The sequence below is a fragment of the Callithrix jacchus genome, chromosome 11, assembly GCF_049354715.1.
Source record: "Callithrix jacchus isolate 240 chromosome 11, calJac240_pri, whole genome shotgun sequence".
NCBI classification, from domain to species: Eukaryota; Metazoa; Chordata; class Mammalia; order Primates; family Cebidae; genus Callithrix; species Callithrix jacchus.
The window spans coordinates 57,192,836-57,215,327 of NC_133512.1; the positions used below are offsets into that span (position 1 = coordinate 57,192,836).

General features: G+C 42.4%; 1 protein-coding gene and 1 long non-coding RNA gene across 14 annotated transcripts in view; one reads left to right on the forward strand and one right to left on the reverse strand.

The window, feature by feature from the left end:
* Positions 1-16,434, forward strand: part of TMBIM7P (transmembrane BAX inhibitor motif containing 7) — a 32,819-nt gene extending 16,385 nt beyond the window's left edge. For 5 of the 13 annotated variants that reach the window (XM_035253880.3, XM_035253877.3, XM_035253876.3 and 2 more), the window contains 9 exons: positions 1,192-1,270; positions 2,887-2,940; positions 4,141-4,231; positions 5,839-5,876; positions 5,962-6,049; positions 10,342-10,431; positions 13,228-13,275; positions 15,563-15,719; positions 15,915-16,434. In XM_035253880.3, the coding sequence (XP_035109771.1) occupies positions 1,192-1,270; positions 2,887-2,940; positions 4,141-4,231; positions 5,839-5,876; positions 5,962-6,049; positions 10,342-10,431; positions 13,228-13,275; positions 15,563-15,719; positions 15,915-15,976 (707 nt within the window). In that variant the 3' untranslated portion in view covers positions 15,977-16,434. The remainder of the gene's footprint in view (positions 1-1,191; positions 1,271-2,886; positions 2,941-4,140; positions 4,232-5,838; positions 5,877-5,961; positions 6,050-10,341; positions 10,432-13,227; positions 13,276-15,562; positions 15,720-15,914) is intronic. The other 8 variants (XM_017975743.4, XM_078342826.1, XM_054237800.2 and 5 more) reach the window with 5 other exon arrangements.
* LOC144578371 (uncharacterized) lies at positions 744-13,654 on the reverse strand. The gene is made up of 3 exons (XR_013524004.1): positions 13,527-13,654; positions 8,352-8,451; positions 744-878 (listed from the first exon to the last, which is right to left on the reverse strand). It is a non-coding gene; the product is annotated as an uncharacterized LOC144578371 (long non-coding RNA).
* Positions 16,435-22,492: the final 6,058 nt, after the last annotated feature.

Consider the following 22,492-nt stretch of genomic DNA (forward strand, 5'->3'; position numbering starts at 1 on the left):
CAGCTGAGTCCCACTGCATTGTTGTCATATTTCTATGCATAGAAACTGTCCTGCAAAAGGACAGTTGATGAGTCTATAAGTAAATTTTAAGCGTCACTACTTCTTTTTTTTTCCTTTGAAATTAGGGTAAAGCCACACAAAGGCAAATTGCCATTGCCCGTGCCATATTCAGAGGGCGCAGGAAGTGAGCAGAAAGAGGTGCCCACGTGCTTTGCCGTGTGTGTTGGCCTGTCATTCCCTTGGAACTCTTTGGTCTTACATACAGTTCGACAAGTTATCTAGTTTCTGCATTAGGAAGTAGAAGGGAAGAGAGTTATTACAGGCAGGTAGGCTGGAGAGAAAAGTGGCAGAAAAGTGCCATAAACTCTCTGCAGCCCAAGTCCATCTCCAGGGAGATGCCCCTTATCCCCACAGTCCTGAGGTGCTGCTGCTCTCTGGTGTAGGGAGGTAGTGTTGCCATATCCCTAATGATGGCCTGTGACATGGTGAGGGTTTCAGGTCATGTTTGATCCTAAGGAGGATGGGGTGTGCCTGACAAGGAATTAAATTCCTGAGTTCATCTTGAAAATTCCAGAGTTTGGACAGGCATGGTGGCTCATGCCTGTAATCCCAGCATTTTGGGAGGCCAAGGCAGGTGGATCACCTGAGATCAGAAGTTTGAGACTAGCCTGAGCAACATGGTGAAACCCCATCTTTACTTAAAAAATCCAAAAAAAAAAAAAAAGAAAGAAAACAAAATTAGAAAATTACCTGGGAGTTGTGATAATCTTAGCTATTCAGGAGGCTGAGGCATGAGAAGTGCTTGAACCCAGGAGGTAGAGGTTGTAGTGAGTTGAGATCGAGCCACTCCACTCCAGACTGGGCATAAGACTGAGACTCTGTTTAAAATAATAATAATAATAATAAAATAAATAAATAAAAGAAAAAAGAAAATTCTGGAGCTCCCTTAGATAAACCATCAGATCGCCATAAAACACCTCTGTCCCACCATCTGGAATGAGCGTGCTGTAAAAGTAAGAGCTGCATTTTTGTTGTTATTCCATTTGCTGACTGTAAACTAGCACGGCCTTTCCAATTCCAAAATAAAGCAAAGAAAAAAATTCCTTTCATTAAATTTCAAAAATAGGTTATTACATTTATGTTGTTGCTTTTGACTATTATGTCATAAAAATAACGTTTGTGTCCCCTCAGCTTTCATTATCAAAGTGTTCCTCATCCTGTCAGTTCAGTTGGTGATCACTATGGTAATTACCAGTGTGTTCATTTTCTGGTAAGTCTTTATGACTGATGTATAATTAAGTGTTAGGTTGTTCAAATTAATTCTTATTGAATCAGGTTAATTTAATTTTGATCATTTAAAAATAGTTTATCTCTTTTTGTTTTTCTGAGGCAACTCCTAGACCAACATGGTGGTAGATTTCTAGAATTTAACTTTCTAACCAAAGCAAAAGAACTTTTTAAAAAGTCTTATTTTGGACACTGTTTTTTTGTTTTGCTTTGTAATTTTCTCTCAAGCTATTTCCACAATGAAAATTGGATTGAGAAGAAAAGGTGAGCTGGGCGTGATGGCTCATGTCTATTATCCCAGCAGTTTGAGGGGTTGAGGCAGGTGGATCACTTGAGGTCAGGAGTTTGAGACCAGCCTGGCCAAAATGTGAAAACCCCATCTCTACTAAAAATACAAAAATTAGCCAGGCGTGGTGGTGGGCACCTGTAACCCCAGCTACTCAGGAGGCAGAGTCAGAAGAATCGCTTGAACTCCGGAGGTGGAGGTTGTAATAAGCTAAGATCGAGCCACTGCACTCCAGCCTGGGCAATAGAGCGAGACTCTATCTCAAGGAAAAAATAATAATAAATAAAGGTGAGATTATGGAGACCTTGGAAGCTGGAACAGTGTTAAATTCAGAAATTATTTGAGGGGCTTAGTGCAGTGATTCACACCTGTAATCCCAGCACTTTGGGAGGCTGAGGTTGGAGGTTTACCTGAGGCCAGGAGTTTGAGACCAACCTGGGCAACATAGTGAGACCCCCGTCTCTACAAAAAATAAAAGTAAAAATTAACCGGATGTGGTGGCACAGGCCTGTACTCCCAGCTATTTAAGAGTTGAGACAAGAGATGGCTTGAGCTCATGAGTTCAAGCCTGCAGTGAGCCATCATTGTACCACTGCACTCCAGCCTGGGCAACAGAGCAAGACCTTGTCTCTAAAAAACAAAAAGAAATTATTTGAGGGACTATGATCTATCACTGCTTAAACATACCCTATGAAAATCTGTATTTATGAAACAAACAGATGAGAAGTTGATTTTTTTTTGCTTTGCACACATACTCATCTCAGCACTTTTTTTTTTTTTGAGACGGAGTTTCGCTCTTGTTACTCAGGCTGGAGTGCAATGGCGTGATCTCAGCTCACTGCAACCTCTGCTTCCTGGGTTCAGGCAATTCTCCTGCCTCAGCCTCCTGAGTAGCTGGGATTACAGGCACGCGCCACCATGCCCAGTTAATTTTTTGTATTTTTAGTAGAGACAGGGTTTCACCATGTTGACCAGGATGGTCTCGATCTCTTGACCTTGTGATCCACCCACCTCGGCCTCCCAAAGTGCTGGGATTACAGGTGTGAGCCACTGCGCCCGGCCTAATCTCAGCACTTTTAAAATAAAAACCTTTATTAGGATATTTGCATTCATCCAAATTTTACTTATAACTTATTATGAATACATCTATTTAAAAAAAATGTTTCACTGTTTCATTCTCCATCTGTCATTATTCATCAGTTAGGGTTTCTTCCTTTTTTCTCATGATATGCTTTATTTTACTTCTTCTTAAATATCATATTAGTTAGCAAAATATTTATCGTGTAAAACTGTATTAAATTTTTTTTAACCAGGGAGGCTTTAAAAGTTTGGGTGCTCAAAACCCCGTGGTTCATCTATACAATCTTGTAAGTATCATTGGACTTTAATACAATGTATTCTTTTACTGTGTATTGCCTGAGATGCTTTTACTATTCAAAATGAGGTACCAAGTATAACATTCTTGAAATGATAAAATTATAGGGATGAAAAATAAACAAATTAATGGCTGCCAGGAGTTAGGGTTGAGTGTGTGGGTGTGGGTGTTACCATTGTCAACCTAAATTAATGACAGAGAGAGAGGCTCCCTGCAGAGTGTAATAGGACGTGGCAGGGGCACTGCAACATGCAATACACAAAGCCATGATAGATGATGGAGAGGTTATGATAAGAGGAAAACTTTAAAAAGCAAAGAGAGATCTACGTAAATTATTTTGAAACAAAGATCATTGGTCACAGGGGCTTCTTGCAGGAGCTAGTGCTAACTCATTGGTGGAGACAGCCATTGCCAGGCAAGTGTTTTTGTGAGAGCAACTTGGCTGAAATGCTACGATCTTGAGGAATTTTTTGTTATATACCCTGTTATAGACATGTGGGCAGGACATGTAGGGATGTGCAGGACATGTAGAAATTTCTTGTGGGATTTGAAAAGGAGGTCTTTGGGCTAGTTCTTATCTCAGATACATGAGATCCCCTCCTTCATAAACTCCAGCTCCACTTTGGGTGTGACCTAAGTGACTCCATCTTGGCACTGGTGACTTTCACACTATACAGGGCAGGGGTAATATAAGCGAGGTCTTTATGCATGTTTTTTTGAAGGGATAGTTCTGAATCTTGATTGCAATGGCAGTTACATGCATCTGCACATAGATTTGTGTCATACTTGGATGACATAGAATTACATATATACACTGTATCAATGTCAAATTACTGGATTTGGTTTTTTGGTACTGTACTATAAATACATAAGATGTAACCATTGCAGGAAACTAAGTGAAGATTTCACAGAACCTCTCCCTTTGCAACTTACTGTGAATCTATGATTATTTTAAAATAAAAATATTTTAATGCCCCATAAGCTATCCATGGATAGAAATGAGAAAAGTTATCTTAAAAGCTAAGACAAAAGTTATAATTAACATTTTTTTTTCTAATACTATAATACTTATGAGATATGTAACGTCATAGTAATAGTTACTAGGATCTATATCTATATTTACCTCTGTATAATATATGCTATGATATAGTCACTGAAAGCAAATAACACATGGTTTTCAATTATCCTCCAGCCCAGCATTTTTTCTCGTGTTTATTATGCTTGCTTGCTGCGGGAATCTCCGCCGTCAGGTGCCTGCAAATTACATTCTCCTGGGAGTCTTTGTAAGTAAACCTTGTCAGCACCTGCTCTAATTCACCTCTGAAATACAATTTTTGTCACGTTAGTAAATTCACTCACTCACACATACACTACCCACACCACATACATGCACACCTCATTCATGTGCTGCGGGAGCTGGAGAACTAGGAAGCCATTGATCCCACACAAGAGGAAGAAAATCTTCTGGAGAGGAAGGTTTGAAGTGAGCACATAATTAAATACCATTTGTACAGAAACTAGATACAGTCTTTTCTCTATAATGGAAATGAGACAGCCTACTTCATTAAGTTGTACAAAGTACAGGATCAGGCGATTACCCACTAGGTTTGGAAACACCACAGGGGCGACCCAGGACTTTGGGGACTCCACTTCTCTCCCACCTCTGCTCCCGGCCATCCTTGGCCAGTGGGAATTCAAAGCCCCCTCTAGCAGGCCTCGCACTAGGATGTACCTTTATTTTTTTATTATTTTTTATTTTTTTTTTGAGACGGAGTTTCGCTCGTTACCCAGGCTGGAGTGCAATGGCGTGATCTCAGCTCACCGCAACCTCCGCCTCCCGGGTTCAGGCAATTCTCCTGCCTCAGCCTCCTGAGTAGCTGGGATTACAGTCACGTGCCACTGTGCCCAACTAATGTTTTGTATTTTTAGTAGAGATGGGGTTTCACCATGTTGACCAGAATGGTCTCGATCTCTTGACCTCGTGGTCCGCCTGTCTCGGCCTCCCAAAGTGCTGGGACTACAGGCGTGAGCCACCGTGCCCGGCCCCATTTTTAACCTTGGAAACTGGAGGAGTCTTTCCCGGCTCTGCCAGTGGACCAGTGGGTCAGCTCAGTCTCTGGATTCACCTCTGGCAGAGCAGCCTTGAGGCTGGGCATGTCTTCAGCCCTGCAGCCACTGCTCTGTCATCCTCATGCCTTGGCTGTGCACTGTCTGCAGGCCTGACTGCCCACTGGCTCTCAGCCCCTGCCTCTATCCCACCTTTCTTCCCACCCCTGGCTCCCTTTGGATGATGAGAGTCCTCCAAAGCTGGGGGCTGGCACCTGCAGGAGCAGCTCCACACTCTGCTCTGCCGGTATCTGCCCTCCAGCCCCATCTCCCCGGCCCTGGGAACCTTGGTTCTCATCCCATCGTCTGAGGTTGGAAGGCTGTCCCTCAGGTGCCATGGAAAGCATCTGTACCCAAAGTGTTACGAAGCTTAGAAATCGCATATCCTGTCCTGATGAAACATTGATACTGTGTGGGTGGCTCCATTTGATGAATGACAATATGCTCTACAAATGAACCTTTTTTACCTTGGTTTCTACATTCATAATTAATATGTATTTAATTCACTGAATATGTTAAAGTTACTATTGCATTCAAAGAAATGTTTACTAATAAATAATTTTCTCTTGTCCATCCTAGGGAGGGTGTTACAGAGATATGTAATTCTGTTTACTCCCCATAGTCGGTCGTCCTGTGCCTGCATGCACCAGGGCTGTGCATGTTTCCCCTTGCTCCCTAGACTCTGCTCAGAAGCACACCCCTCAAATTACCTCTTCTGGATTCTTGGCCTTGGCCCCATGCCTCGGGATGCAGGCTTCTGATTTACTGTGAATTTTGTTTTTAGACAGTTCTTCAAGGTCTGCTGCTAGGAGCCATATCAGCGTAAGTCTGTGATACACATTCCCTTTGATTTGTGTGTACTTTTCTTGGAGTGTATGTGAACAATAATCACAGTCTCTCATTTTAGTTTCTACAAGGCTGATGAAGTGTTATGGGCAACAGCAGCAACTGCTCTGGTGACACTAGCACTCACTTTGTTTGCTCTACATACTAAAGTAGGTATTACTGAAGGGAGTGTACCAGGTATATCCCTTTGTCCCCAGCCCACTTCCCTGTGCCTCCCCCTGCTCTCTCAGTGGGAGGTCTCACCTCCAGGGCCCTCTTGCATTAGGGCTTTCCATCAGCTTTGGCCAATGGGAGTCCCAGCTGGAGAGAGGAGGCAGGAAGGGAGAGGTACTGATTCCCATGGCTTCCTCCCAATGACAAGTTCCTCTTGGGCTAGCGGTATGCCTTAGCAAGATTCACTGCCTGTCGCAAAATGGCCAACTCAACACAACCTTCTGGGCTCCGGTAACTGCCCCCTCTCCTTTCCCCTTTGGGCCTGGGGCTGGTAATCTCTGGCTGGCTGCTAGTCTAGGTTACTGCACTACATGTTCTGGTTGCCTGCAAACACTTCTGTGGATAGTTCCTTACAAACAAACCCTCCTCAAATCACCCTATTTGAGTGTGTCATCTGTTTCTTGCTGGGACCCTGACTGATACAGGGAATTAAAAAATTTTAGGGCCGGGCGCGGTGGCTCAAGCCTGTAATCCCAGCACTTTGGGAGGCCGAGGCGGGTGGATCACGAGGTCAACAGATCGAGACCATCCTGGTCAACATGGTGAAACCCCGTCTCTACTAAAAATACAAAAAATTAGCTGGGCACGGTGGCGCGTGCCTGTAATCCCAGCTACTCAGGAAGCTGAGGCAGGAGAATTGCCTGAACCCAGGAGGCGGAGGTTGCGGTGAGCCGAGATCGCGCCATTGTACTCCAGCCTGGGCAACAAGAGCGAAACTCCGTCTCAAAAAAAATTTTTTTTTAAGTTGTAGTTTACCAGATTCCAAAATGCCAAGACCTCCCAGTGAACATTACATAATTTGAGATGATTTCTGTTGAACTGTGAGATGTCTCAGTCTCTGTCCAACCATAGGGTGTTCTTGAGATCTGATGCGGCCCCTCCTTTCAGTCCTGATCAATTTCCTTTTGTAAAGGATGGGCTGGTCTTAGGTAAATAACTTACACAGAAGGGAGTGCGTTTCCCAAGCTGTTTGGCACATATCATAAGGAAGGTCTTATGCAGAATTTTAGCCTTTTCTTGGTGGAAAAAGGAAGAAGTGTCAGAGTGACAGAAGAATCTCCTAGATATTTAGTCAAACAGTATCGAAAGTTAGAGATTCAACTTTAATTCATGATGAGATCAGTATTTGCCATCTCAAAGCTGGTCATTTGTAGAAACCAGCCTATTTGTAAATAGATAGGCTTCCCTGCAATGAGTAAGGTGGGCCATGTTGAATGCACAGATTCCTTAAGCCATTTAAAATCCCCTAAACTGCCAGAATACTTTTTTAAAAGCCCATTAGTTCAGGGGAGTGAATATTACATTGTAAAGTATTTTATTTTATTGTGCTGTTTGTTTGTTGATTTTTGAGACAGGGTCTTGCTCTGTCACCCAGGCTGGAGTGCAGTGGCTCCAGCCAGTGACTTGGCTCGTTGCAGCCTCCACCTCCAGGGCTCAAGTGATCCTCCTATCTCAGCCTCCCAAGAGGCTGGGACTATAGGCATTTGCTACAACACCTGGCTAATTTTTAAATATTTTGTAGAGTAGGGGGTCTCCCTATGTTGCTCAGGCTGGTCTTGAACTCCTAGTCTCAAGTGATGCTCCTGCCTTGCCTCCAAAAGTGCTAGGATTAAAAGCATGAGCCACTGTGCCTGGCCAGAAAGTATTTCAAACACAGTATTCGCATTGAGAACTTTGAAAAACAGCTGAACTCATGATTAGTAACATTTTTTCCCCTTATTAAGTTATGTGGTAGGGATGGCAAAATTCAGTCCGACCACAGCCCAAGGGGTGCAGAGGAGATGTAGGAACACAATGAGTCTGAGTTTTTTCATGAACCCCAACTGTCTACTTAGCAGGAAGAAAATTAACTAAACGTCCATTTGGTTTAAATGTAATTGGACCCCACAGTTGAAGCAGTTCCTTTGAGCTGGGTGATAGTCTCATGTGGATACAAAATGCTCAGCTGTTCAGCCTCCCTGTCTCCCTGCCTTTCTCTCTAAAGTGGGGCCGGGGAATTTGGGATGAAGCTGTGGTTTGTGTGAGCTCTTGGCACCGGCCAAGAAGGGGATGGGGTGAGGATGGGGTGGGGATACTATGGTCCACCATTGTTGCTGAATGACTGTCACCTGGATCACAGAGTGACTGCATGCTCTGTGGGCCTCTGAAGCTGACAGCCCAGCACAGGCGTGACTTGGAGTCTGTTCTCTCTTGGGCATGGTCAGAACTGACAGGGCTCCCCACCTGAATTGACCTCACCTCAGTTATCCTTCCTTAATGATGTCACATCTTCTTTCTGCCAACAAGGAGCAAGCCTTAAGGTATCACTGTCCTAAGCCAGATTTACTGCTCTCCAGACCTGGGTTGTCCAAGAGAAGTATAATGTGAGCCACAAATGCAAGTCATACATATAAACTTGTATTTTCTAGTAACTACAGTAAAAAGTCAAAAGGGACAGGTGAAATTCTTTAGATGGTATATTTTATTTAACCCAATACATATATAATGCAGTGTTACCATTTTGACATGTAATTCACATAACCCAAATATGAATGAGATATTTTACTTTTTTTTTGAGCTGAAATTCAATATTCAGTGGTGTATTTTACACTTAAATAGCACATCTCAATTCAGACCAGTCACATTTCAAGTGCTCAGCAGCTGCATTGGCTACTATAGTGAAAGCACAGCTCTAGACCAACTACACCATGCACCAGAATTGGCCTGGGGCCTTGTTGAGACACAGATTGCAGGGCCCTGCCCTGGAGTCACTGCATCAGTAGGTCTGGGGTGGGGCCTGATAATATTAATTTCCCAGGTGGTGCTGATGCTGCTGGTCTGAGTACTGCACTCAGAGAACTAGTGCTTTGGATTAAGGGTGGAGAGAAAAAGGGGGAAATAAAAGAATTAGGAAAGTACTCCTGCAGGAAAATATACTGGATCCAAGGCTATTGTTGGGCTGCATAATCTAATTGTTTTTTAGGCCAGAAGATAAACATCCTCTTTCTTTTCTTTATTCTTTTTTTTTTTTTTTTTCCGAGATGGAGTTTTGCTCTTGTTGCCCAGGCTAGAGTGTGATGGCATAATCTTGTCTCACTGCAACCTCTGTCTCCCAGGTTCAAGAGATTCTCCTGTTCAGCCTCTCGAGTAGCTGGGATTACAGGCATGCGCCACCACGCCCAGCTAATTTTGTAGTTTTAGTAGAGATGGGGTTTCTCCATTTAGGTCAGACTGGTCTCAAACTCCTGACCTCAGTGGATCCACCTGCCTTGGCCTCCCAAAGTCCTGGGATTACAGGCATGAGCCACCATGTCTGGCCAACATTCTCTTTCTTAAGAAAACATTAATCTGGCTGGGCGCAATGGTTTACATTTGTAATCCCAGCACTTTGGGAGGCCTAGGTGGGTGGATCACAAGGTCAGGAGTTCGAGACCAGCCTGACCAACATGGTGAAACACTGCCTCTACTAAAAAATTAGCTGAGTGTGGTGGCACCCCCGTGTAATCCCAGCCATACAAGAGGTTGAGGTGGGAGAATTGCTTGAACCTGGGGGGCGGAGGTTGCAGTGAGCCGAGATCACGACACTGCACTCCATCCTGGGCAACAGAGCAAACCTCCATCTTAAAGAAAAAAAAAAAAGAAAGAAAACTTTAATCTCCTCAGGCTGATTTGGGTCATTGATTTATAAAGACAAAACCAAAAATCACATTAATACATTTCCATATTAAAAAAGAATCATTAGCAGTAATTTTTGAAAGCTTAGTATATGCTTTTATTAAAACATGCATATAAATGTGAAAAAGATAGCCAGTTAACATCTTGGTATATTTTACTCCATTAATGTTTTCTATGTACGTGGTTTTGAACATATGAATGCTTATGATCACCCTATACCTTCAAATATACATCCTACTTATTCAAGGTATTTTTTTTATTGTGGGAAATTTCATATAAGGACAACAATAGAATAATGTAATGAACCCCAGGTACCCATTACCCAGTTTCAAAAATTATCAACTCATGGCTACTGGCATTTCTACCTTTTTCTCCCAGTCAGTATAATATTTTTTATGTAGCATTTTTTAGTGGTTGGAGCTAATGAATTTCCATAGTTCTTGGAATTGGTCAGGGTAATTACTAGCAACGGGCTAGTTTCTGTCTATGTATGGGGTATAAGACGCATCTTTAAACATCCCAAAATTCCTTATAGATGATAACTGAGCTGTTTATGCTGTTTATGTTTCCTTAGTGGGATTTTACCTTGCTAAATGGAGGACTGTTCGTTTTCTGCTTCGTGCTTTTAGTCTATGGAATTATCTTAATCTTCGTGCCATCATATGTAAGTGAGATCTTACTGGGAAACCTCAGAGAATTGTTAAACATACAGATGAAGTGCTGGTTGTGTTCGTCTGGGTCCTCTGAGAAGCAGACATGGAGCTGGAGAAGAGCATGCAAGGATTTCAGTAGGAGAAATACCTCTGAGAGAAAAGGGGCAGGGAGCCAACAGCTGGGGAAGTTGTCAGACCATGACAACATATCAGGCCCTGAGTGAGGGAGAGGGAGGGGAGGCTGGGCAGGAGCATTCTACACATGGCATGGTCTGAGGGAAACTCAGTAAGGCCATCAGGAAGTCCCAGAGCTAAAGTCAATCATCAGGGTGGTCCCATGTCTCCCAGGAAGGGCCCTGCTGCTCCCAGCAAGGACTGAGAAGTGGGAAGTGTGGCCTAAGTGCAGAGTGCAGTGGGTTGCACAGCACAGCAGCTGCGCCTGTGGTCAGTTCCTCTCCTGTCCTGGTAACTGAAGATCTGTGAGATGGATCCTAATGGCCCCCCACTGTGGTCATTAGGAGGCACCAGGGACAGAAGCTCTGGTGCATGAACATTGAGCTACAACCCTAGACAGTTGTCCTTCCCCAAGAGACTCTTGAGGTGAGGCTACCCACAAGGGTTCCTTCTCCTATATTTGGGTGCTGCTTGAAGTACCAGGAGTGGTAGAGAAAGGCTTGTGTGGGCCTTTCCAATAGCAGAATAGAGGAGGCTCCTTATTTTCCAATTCTACTTTTTTTTTTTTTGCTTTAATATATTCATTGAATTCTTACTAGATATTGGACATAGACCTATGTGTTTTTCACAAACCATCACATTCAGTTCTGCAACATTCCTGAAAAGTTCATAGCTCATCTATTTTATAGATGAGAAAACAGACTGGGAGAAATTAAATAATTCATCCACATCCCACAGGGAGTGAGTGGCTGGGGTGGCATTGAGGCCAGGTTAGGGTGACTTGAGTGGCCATGCTCTTCCCACTCATTGCACGGTCTGTGGACTGACTCTGAAGGGCTGTAGAGAGCAAGAGGTATGATCTGGCCTGGTGTTGGCAATCTGTGAGTGGCTCCTATGTGGAGACCCTCTTGGAGGCCAGATCCACTGAGAGCTAGTCTGGGGCCTGGGACACTTTTGGCTAAAACCTCAAGGCCAACTTGGTCCCAATGCTGAACTAAGGAGTTTCTTTGGCAACAAGTGGACTAGTTACATAATCTTCAGACATACATAGAATCAACAGTACTTCCCGGATTGGTTTGGTGTTATGAATGACCACATAGACTTACAGCCAGGAAGGTGGCACCTGCACTTTAGAGATAAACTCAAAGGCTTCACAAAGACGGGCCTTAAAAGGCCCTGGCTCTTCACTTATTAATGGTGGCACAGATATTGGTAGTAATAATGCAAATATTAGATGGGTTCCATAGCTCTTTACAGTATAACTCAGTGCAGTTAAAAACTATGTTTCTTACTAGATAGATGGGTCTTAGTTCCCATTCTTAATTTTCTTTTACAAATATCTACAACCTTGCACATGTGTTTAAATGGAAGACTTTGCTGGAGCCATTCCCTAAGTCTACATGCTTGTTGGACTTTGGCAATTTTGAAACCTTCGGACTCCAATGATCAGGTGTTTTCTTATATTAGCTCAGTCTGGAAATACTGTGTCTCCCAGACTGTGTCACTGGCTTCTGATCGTCTTCACCAAGAACCTATCCTTGGTGAAAGCTGGCAGTGCTTTGCCCACGCCTCTTAGAACCAGCTTTCTCATCCTGAAGAATTAATGCCATGTATTTTTTCAGATGTTGTACTCTGCTTCCCTATCCTCTTCCCCAACAGAACCAAGACTTTTGCATTTAGACTAGTTCCATATTCTGACCAGGGCTGTTTGTGTTGCAAGGAACAGATACCACTCAGACTAGCTTGAGGCAAAGAGCCAAAGACACTGATGAACCTCCTAGGTGGGAAGAAGAACTGGGGTTCCTAGGAACGAAAACCCTGCCTTCCTCTTTGTCGCTGAGTTAAATAGCCAATTCTGCTTATAGTAGTAACAGTGCTAGCACGGGCCAAAGATACAACAGCCTCTGCTACTTTGTTCCCTCTATCCTGAGAATTGATTTCCAGCTGGCCTGGTACATCTGTCTAAGCCCACGCACACATGCGAAGTTCCTGATAAGTCATCAGACTCGCTATTTTTGGAGCTGGGGTCTTCCACCAGCTCTTCACTCAGTTCTAGCCAGGATGTGTGAAGGTCACTATGACCACAAGGCTTCCTGCTTCATGAACTGAGGGGAGGGCAGATTCTCTAGAAGGGCTACGTGGATGGAGCACAAAGTGAAATACATCTAATACATTCTACTTTCCCTACCACACATGAGACGTTTAGCACTTACTTGGTGAATATTATTTGACGTGCAAGCCTAGTTTTTATTTGCTTGCATATTGGGATTGAGTAGAATTGGGTGCTGTTGACTAAGAATGATATCATGAACTTTGGGGACTTGGGGGGAAGGATGGGAGGGGTGTGAGGGATAAAAGGCTACATATTGGATACAGTATATACTGCTCAGGTGATGGTGCACCAAAATCTCAGTCATCACCACTAAGGAGCTTATCTATGTAACCAATAACGCCTGTTCCCCAAAACCTATTGAAATAAAATGAAATTTAACTTTAAAAAAGAAAAGATAAATTCCCCCACAGATTCAGCTTTCTTAATAATGGTTCCTTATCTGGAAGCAGTGACCTACATGAGCCCTTTCATTATTCCAAATCTTTTTCTTAATATACAACTGTATCATTTCCCTTTGCAGTGGCTGCATCTATTGTATGCTGGACTCGGAACTGTGCTCTTCTCGCTCGTAAGTCCTTGCTCCATCTCTTTGGTAAAGAATGTGGTATGTGCATTGACAAGCCCTTGTGCTAGGCCTGGAGTCACATGGGGTTAGTAATTCACCAGAAACTCTTCAGCTCCGTTTTAAAGAATCATATTTAAAACCATTACCCTCAGGAGAGCCAGATGGTCTTCCAGATCCACTAAAACATCCCTTTTGTTAAAAAAGTGAATATTTCAGAAAAGAATGAAGAGTTATTTATAAGCTTTGAAACTTACTGTATGTAGCAGGGATGTGGTTTCTTTCTTGTTTCTCCTTCCAGACCAACTTCTATTCTTTTACTGTAGAAACTTCTCAGAGAACTGGTGAAGGTCACTGCTAATGCATCTGGGAATGTCTTTCCTTCCATTTAGTCCCATCTCTTGCTGTCATAGCTTTAAAATTATTTTAAGGAATGTTTTATTTAAAAAGTAATACATGCACGTTTTAAAATTCAAACAACATAGAAGATTATAAAATGAAAATTTAAATCTGTCTCTTATCCCCTGTCCCCAGAAGCAACAACTGTTAACAGTTTCTTGAAATCTTTTTAGAATTTCTTTACATATAGGTACTATTTCTTGTTACACAAACATAGCTATACTATATATAATGTTCTACCTTTGCTTTTTTTCTTTTTTTTTGAGATGGAGTCTTGCTCTGTCTCCCAGTCTGGAGTGCAATGGTGCAATCTCAACTCACAGCAACCTCTGCCTCCTGGGTTCAAGTGATTCTCCTGCCTCAGCTTCCCCAGTAGCTGGGATTACAGGCACCTGCTTGCTGATGTGCCCAGCTAATTTTTGTATTTTTTAGTAGAGATGGGGTTTTGCCATGTTTGCCAGTCTGGTCTTGAACTGCTGACCCCAGGTGATCCACTCGCCTCGGTCTCCCAAAGTTCTGGGATTACAGGTGTGAGCTCCACGCCTGGCCTGCCTTTGGTTTTTCACTTAAAAATAATGGCCTCCACATATTAGCAGACCTGGGTCCAACTAATTTTTTTCAAGGGCTACATGGAATTCCATTTCATGCTTTTATCATATCACATCTGTCAGGGTTTTCTTGTGGTTGTTTGTTTGTTTGAGACAGGGTCTTGCTCTGTCACCCAGGCTGGTGTGCAGTGGCATGATCATGGCTCACTGCAGCCCTATCTCCTGGGCTCAAGCGATCCTCCCAGCTCAGCCTCTCCAGTATCTGGGACTACAGGCACATGCCACCACACCTGGCTGACTTTTTATTTTGAGTAGAGACAAAGTCCTGCTATGTTGCCCAGGCTAATCTTAAACTCCTGAACTCAAGCAATCCAGCATGCCTTGGCACCTCCCAAAGTACCGGGATTATAGGCATGAGCCACTGTGCCCACTGGGATTTTGCTTTTTAATATTATTTATTTGAAAATTTCTAAACATATCCAGAAGTATCGAGAATGGTGTAATGAACCCCGTATATTATAAAGCTTAAAAACTATCCACATTTTGCTTCCTTTTTGTTGTTGTTGGAATTGTGTTATATCTTTCAATTGTTAGAAAAATTTACACCAGGAGATTAAGGTTAAGCATGTATATATCAGACAAGATCGAGCATGTTCAGGGTGGTATGGCTGCAGACAAGGTTAAGCACATACCTTTCAGTTTTCTCATTTCTTTTCCTATTATAAAGGGAGATTATTTACATTCCTTTATTCCTACACTCTTAGACTTTGTGTGTTGATGCTTGCTGTATTGATGCTTGCAGACATTTCCATGCAAAATTATGTTGATGTTTGCAGGCAGAGCAAAAACTATTGTCTCAAACAGGTCTACGCAATACCAAATAAATGGTTGGAGAAGGAAACTGAATTTTGGGGTGTGCACTGATGCTTAACTATCAGAGTTGGGGGGCATGTGGGTGAGGCAAGGTGCCTCATTCTGAAATGCTCACAGGAATCTGAATCCTGGCTGGGGCTTCCCTGTGGGTTGGTTGTGTCTTGGGTGGTATCCTGAGCCCTGTTCCTCCTGGACAGGGTGGGGAACCACTGGATCAAGGTCCTCTCACTCTCCCATGTTCCTGCCTACCCTCAAGCACATAACCTCTCCCATGCATGCTACATCCCATGCATGTCTGTGAAATGATTGAGAGTCTCTTATAAGTAGCAATAAATTAAAGTCAGAGATTCAGGAAGGGAAGGGAAAGAAAAGCACTTATCCATAGGAGCTGGGACTCCAGGGTGATAGATGGAGACTAAGAACAAAGCTGCACATTCAGCCATTGGGACATTTTATTTTTCCTTTTTAACAAGGGTGACCAACTATCCCAGTTTCCCAGTTTGCCTGGGACTGAAGAGTTTCCCAGAATATCCAAAAGTCTTGGGCAAATTGGAATAATTGGCCACCTTAGCTTTCTTTGCTCTCAAAGGTTCTGGACTGAGACATGGGGAGAAGGGACTCGCAGCCCAGGTAAGGCACCTGCTTTTATAGAGTACAAACTTTGGGGACCCAGTGACTGATTGAGGCTGTAAGAAGAACATATTCAGCCCAAAACAGACTTTCTACAGCATTTCTCCTGATGCTAACATTTTTTCCCAGATCATTTGGGATACTTATTTCATAGAAATGTACAATTTAAGTAGCTAATTCTTCCTTTTCTTCAAGTACTTGGTGATGGATGTGCAGCTCATGCTGGGTGGGCACCACCGTTATTCCCTGGACCCTGAAGAGTATGTGTTTGCTGTCCTGAACATCTACTTGGACTTCATCAACCTTTTCCTTTTTATTCTGCGTCTCATTGGACTGGGACGGTAGTCACACAGCCAAGGCTGGCTTGTGCGGAGAAGAGGAAGGAGGGTGCTGTGAGGTGCTGCCAGCCTCAGACATGCAGAAGTCACCACTTCAGAAGCCCTTTTATTAAAAAAAAATTAATACTTAATTTTTGTTAAATGAAACCAAGCATTCAGTAGATGGTAGCTGTAGCTATTATATTTTTAGTTCGTTGTCATGTAGCAAAACTTTCAGGGGGACATGTCTAACCTTTATAGATTCACAATATGAGTATCTTAATTACATACTTACAAACACTTGTAAGATGCCCATTCCTTTGTTGAAGTTTTCTGAGCACTATTTAAAGCTTGTAAACAAATATTTCCAGGTAAATACAATTGACTACAGAAACCTACATTTACTTCTTTCTCTTCTCTTGGTTTGGACATTCTGTGGGAATATTCTGGCATCTGATATTTTGAAAGAGATAAACCAAGGAATTCTGCCTTTCTCTTGGATTCCAGAGTCAGGCTGGAGAGAATAATAGAATCCATCTGGTGGGGTACAGAGAGGATCAATCATCTTAGCTTTTTTTTTTTTTTGAGATGGAGTCTTACTCTATTGCCCAGGCTGGAGTGCTGTGGCACAATCTTGGCTCACTGCAGCCTCTGCTTCCCAGGTCAAGCAATTCTCCTGTCTCAGCCTCCTGAGTAGCTTGGATAACAGGCGCTCACCACCACACCTGACTAACTTTTGTATTTTTAGTAGAAACGGGGTGTCACCATGCTGGCCAGGCTTGTCTTGGTTCCTGATCTCAAGTAATCCACCTGCCTTGGCCTCCCAAAGTGCTGGGATTACTGGCGTGAGCCACCATGCTCAGTCCATCTTAACCATTTTTAAGTGTACTGTTCAAGTAGTGTTAAGTGCAACCAATATCAATAACTTTGTTTTTTGAGACAGGCTCTCACTCTGTCATCTAGGATGGAGTGCAGTGGCACAATCATAGCTCACTGCCTCAATCTCCTGGGCTCAAATGATCCTGCTGCCTCAGCCTCCCTAGCAGCTGGGATTACAGGCATACATGCCAGGCTTGTGTGTGTGTGACATGGTCCCACTATGTTACAGTGAGTAGCTAGTCTGGTATGAGCAGGGTGGGAGAGGGCTCCTACCTCACACACACCAGGAGTGTTGGGTGGTCATCAGGTGGTCAGTCAGTTAACTGTCCCGCTAAAGTGATACTTGCTCACAGCTGGCACCAGGGAAAGGCCGTCTTCTAATAGATAGAAAACACCTGACACTGGTGATCAGCCACTTCCCAATAAGATCTCAGGAGTTGGGAGAAGGATGGAAGAGCCCGTAGTATGCCAATGCATAAAACCTCCAGTCAAAAGGTCAAACTGTGCACTTGCCTTTCAAGCCACCTGGTTGGCCCTCTTCCAAGTATATGTTCTTTCCTTATTGCTCTAAAGCTTTATCATAAACCTTCACTCCTGCTCTAAAACTTGCCTTGATCTTTCCTTCTGCCTTATGCTCCTCAGTCTAATTCTTCCTTCTGAGGAGGCAAGAATTAAGGTTGCTGTAGACCTGAACGGATACTGATATGTTCTGCCAGTAACACTCTTTGCAGACCTGTGGCTTGGAGACTTGCCACTGCTAACTAACAGCCATGTTGCCCGGGCTGGTCCTAAACTCCTGCCCTCAAGTGATCCACCTGCCTGGCCTCCCAAAGTGTTGAGATTACAGGCGTAATCCACCACTCCCAGCCCAGAACTTTTTCATCTTGCAAAACTGAAGCTCTATATCAAACAACAAAAAGTTCCATGACATTTTGAATTCAATTTTATATAATATTGATTATATTCCTGAAGGTCATAAGCTGAATAGATCTTTATATACCTCCTGAGTCTCATGCCTTGGGGGTATGTTTCATGAGAAAAAGATTTTACTCAGATGTGTAAAAGCTCACACTTTCAAATCTATCCAAAGAAATCTATGTCTACATTCCTGCCTCACCTATTTCTAATTCCAAGTCCTAGGCCAACTAGTCTTTGGTGCTTGCCCCAGCAGGAAGAATATGTCATGGCTGTGGTATGAACAAAGACACTAAGCCAGTGTGCTCCTGGTATGCTTAAGGTAGTCTGGGGAGGGAGTCAGAGAAAAAGATTTCTGTAGAGGAATAGTTGTGCCACATGATGGAGGACCTAAAATATCAGGCACAGGGTTTCAGGCTTTATCTTGTAGGTGTAAAGTTTTGATTGCAGTATCATGATGAAGGCACTGCTTTAGGGTTATTGGTCTGGTCATGGTGGGTGGGTTAGCGTGGAGAAGAGAGATACTGGAGAAAGAAAGGGCCCATGCAATAACCTAGGCTTAAGTCACTAAAGGACAGAACATGGGTGATAAATGGGGTGGAATAAACCAATCATATATGATCAAGATAATGGACAAAGGGGTTAGTGGGAGTTGAGATGTAATTGGATGGATCTGTGTAGCAGGGGGAAGTAGGTTCTGCAGAGCCTGTGCTTGGGGGATTAGGGCTTAGAGAACACTGGAGGAGGTGTAATTTAGCTGCCCCCAGCTGCGCATGAGGGCGTGAGCCAGAGAAGATTGTGATAACTCCTTCCTGCATTATCAAAATTATTGGACATGACAATTCAGAGGAATTTACAGATCTCAAGGAAGCCATTTGAATGTAAGTACAGACACTATACGCAGTCCCAGACATCTGACTTTTTGATTACCTGTTGTTACAAATTTGCCCTATATCCATTACTTTCTGGTTATGGTATCTCTCAGAAGGGGACTTTATTTCAGCAGAGTTTCATACTGTGTTAATAGTCTCTTACTATTACTAGCAAAGTCCTGGAAGATGGGCTTAACCTCTGTAATATGAGCACATATAAGAAAAAGGGTCTTTAAAGTCACTCAGCAAAAACTCTAGGAGGACCCCTTAAAGCTCCTGGGTCTGGATATTTTAACAAATATTACTGTGTATACACCTGCCAAAGTGAAGACACAGTGAATTAATTCCATACAAAAAAGTAAATTCGGCTGGGAATTACTTAAGCATTTGCATATTCTCCTTGGCATCAACCTTCATGCACATACAGTAATAGGGACATGTGACAGCCCCTTGCTTTCTGAAGTTTTTCCTTTCCCAGTATGGCATTAGGGATTTCTGTTGTCTCAGCAATGTTCCCAAACACATGTAGCCTATTGTATGAGCTTATCTTACATGCCATTACATAGCAGCGGTGACTTGATTAAAAGTCCTTATACTTCTATGACAGTCTTTTGACTTCTGCATTTAGTAAGGACTCTGAGCAAAATACACCCCTTAGGGTCAGTATATCCAATGAGTAGATTGATTTGTTCTCAATATTAGAAGTTTTGTTTGAAAAGAGAGTCACTAATTTGAAAATCTTTCAGGAGTGGTCCAAAATCTAACAATGTGTAGCCCATCTATAAGTCAACTCAAGATGAACATAAAATGAAAGATTATTGGCCAGGAAAAGAGAGAGGAGAATCCACTCTTCTGGCTTCTGGCTACACTTTCCATAATGTTCACAAATGTAGGAACTATCTAACATTTAATTGTTAGTCTTTATATTTTCCAAGTGAATATTACCTTATCTAGCTCTAGACATAGTTCGATGAACATATCTATGTATATACAAATGGACCTTGGTGTTAAAGGCTAATGCACAGTTGGCCATGTTCTTTTAAAAATCAGCATGCCAAACTTCATATGGAACCAAAAAACAGCCTGCATAGCCAAGACAATCCTAAGCAAAAAAAAAAAACAAAACAAAAAACAAAGCTGGAGGCATCATGCAACCTGACTTCAAACTATACTACAAGGCTACAGTAATCAAAACAGCATGGTACTGCTACCAAAACAGAGATATAGACCAATGCAACAGAACAGAGTCCTCAGAAATAATGCCACACATCTAATCTTTGACAAACCTGACAAAAACAAGCAATGGAGAAAGGATCCCCTATTTAATAAATGGTGCTGGAAAAACTGGCTAGCCATATGCAGAAAGCTGAAACTGGATCCCTTCCTTAACACCTTATACAAAAGTTAACTCCAGATGGATTAAAGATTTAAACATAAGACCCAACACTGTACAAACCCTATAAGAAAACATAGGCAATACCAGTCAGGACATAGGCATGGGCAAGAACTTCATGACTAAAACACCAAAAGCAATGGCAACAAAGCCAAAATAGACAAATGGGATCTAATTAAACTTAAGAGCTTCTGTACAGCAAAAGAAACTATGATTAGAGTGAACCAGCAACCAACAGAATGGGAAAACATTTTGCAATCTACCCATCTGACAAAGGGCTAATATCCAGAATCTACAAAGAACTAAAACAAATTTACAAGAAAAAAATAACCCCATCAAAAAGTGGGCAAAGGATATGAACAGACACTTTTCAAAAGAAGACATTTATGCAGGCAACAAACATATGAAAAAATGCTCATCATCACCGGTCATTAGAGACATACAAATCAAAACCACATTGAGATACCATGTCATACCAGTTAGAATGGCATCATTAAAAAATCAGGAGACAACAGATGCTGCAGAGGATTGGAGAAATAGGAATGCTTTTACACTGTTGGTGGGAGTGTAAATTAGTTCAACCATTGTGGAAGACAGTGTGGCGATTTCTCAAGGATCTAGAAATAGAAATAACATTTGACCCAGCAATCCCATTACTGAGTATACACCCAAAGGATTATAAATCATTCTTTTATAAAGACACACGCACAGGTATGTTTATTGCGGCACTGTTTACAATAGCAAAGACCTGGAACCAACCCAAATGCCCATCAGTGATAGACTGAATAAAGAAAATGTGGCACATATACACCATGGAATACTATACATCCATAAAAAAGGATGGGTTCATGTCCTTTGTAGGGACATGGATGAAGTTGGAAACCATTATTCTCAGAGAGCTGACACAAGAACAAAAAAAAACCACTGCATGTTCTCACTCATAAGTGGGTGTTGAACAATGAGAACACATGGACACCAGGAGGGGAATATCACACACCGCAGCCTGTCAGGGGGTGGGTGGCTAGGGGAGGGATAGCAGGGGTTGGGGGATTGGGGAGGGATAGCATTAGGATAAATACCTAATGTAGATGACAGGGTGATGGATGCAACAAACCACCATGGCATGTGTATACCTATGTAACAAACCTGCACATTCTGCACACGTACCCAAGAACTTAAAGTATAATAAAAATAAATGAAGGCTGGGCTCGGTGGTTCACACCTATAATCCCAGCACTTTGGGAGGCCGAAGCAGGTGGATCACAAGGTCAAGAGATCAAGACCATCCTGGTCAACAAGTTGAAACCCTGTCTCTACTAAAAATACAAAAATTAGCTGGGCATGGTGGTGTGCGGCTGTGGTCCCAGCTACTCGGGAGGCTGAGGCAGGAGAATTGCCTGAACCCAGAAGGCGGAGGTTGTGGTGAGCCGAGATTGTGCCATTGCACTCCAGTTTGGGTAACCACAGCGAAACTCCGTCTCAAAAAAAAAAATGATCCACCCCGCCTCCCCAAAAAAATCAGTGTGCCACTTGGCACTCATAGGCTCACATAAAGTCAATGGCTAAAATGTTGTGGAATATATTTGACATTACCATCAAAAATGAATATTGGTAGTTTCTTACCAACATTGGTAGTATCTTAATCCAAAGATATTTGAATTAAGTATCTTTGCTTAATCCAAGTTTCTGAAACAAATGAATTAGCTATTAAAGATATCTTCAATGGCTCCCAAATTGTAGTAATATTGACAGCTCATAATGCACTAAGATAACATTTGATTTATTGAATTGTTGCTCTAAAGGAGGCATCAGCAAACCATATCCTATTTGCCAACTTTGGCCTGCCATCTGTTTTTTTTTTTAACTTAAATTTAAAAATAATTCAGTAATTGAACAGAAATAATTCAATAATTCAAACGAATTTATAGGAAGTTGCTAAGATAGCATAGAGAAGCCCTGCGTATGCTTTACCCAGTTTCCTCCAACGAGTACCTTTCATATAATGTGCAATATCAAAACCAGGATTTGGTAAATATGTTTATTTCTATATGATTTTATCACATGTAGATTCATATAGCCACCACTGATACAGACGATGCCATCATCACAAAGATGTCCCTTGTGTTACTCCTTCATAGTCACACACATACCTCCCTGCCTCACACCATGCCTAACCCCTGGCCAACACTAAATTGCTTCCAACTCATTGTCATTTTAATAATGTTACATAAGTGGAATAATACAGCATGTGATATTTTTCAGGCTGCCTTTCTTCTTATTCAAAATAAGACCCTTGAGATCCATCCAAGTGGTTGAATCAATTTTGTTCCTTTTATTGCTGAGTAGTATTCCACTGCATGGATGTACCATTGTTAGCCATCTATGATAGGACGTCTT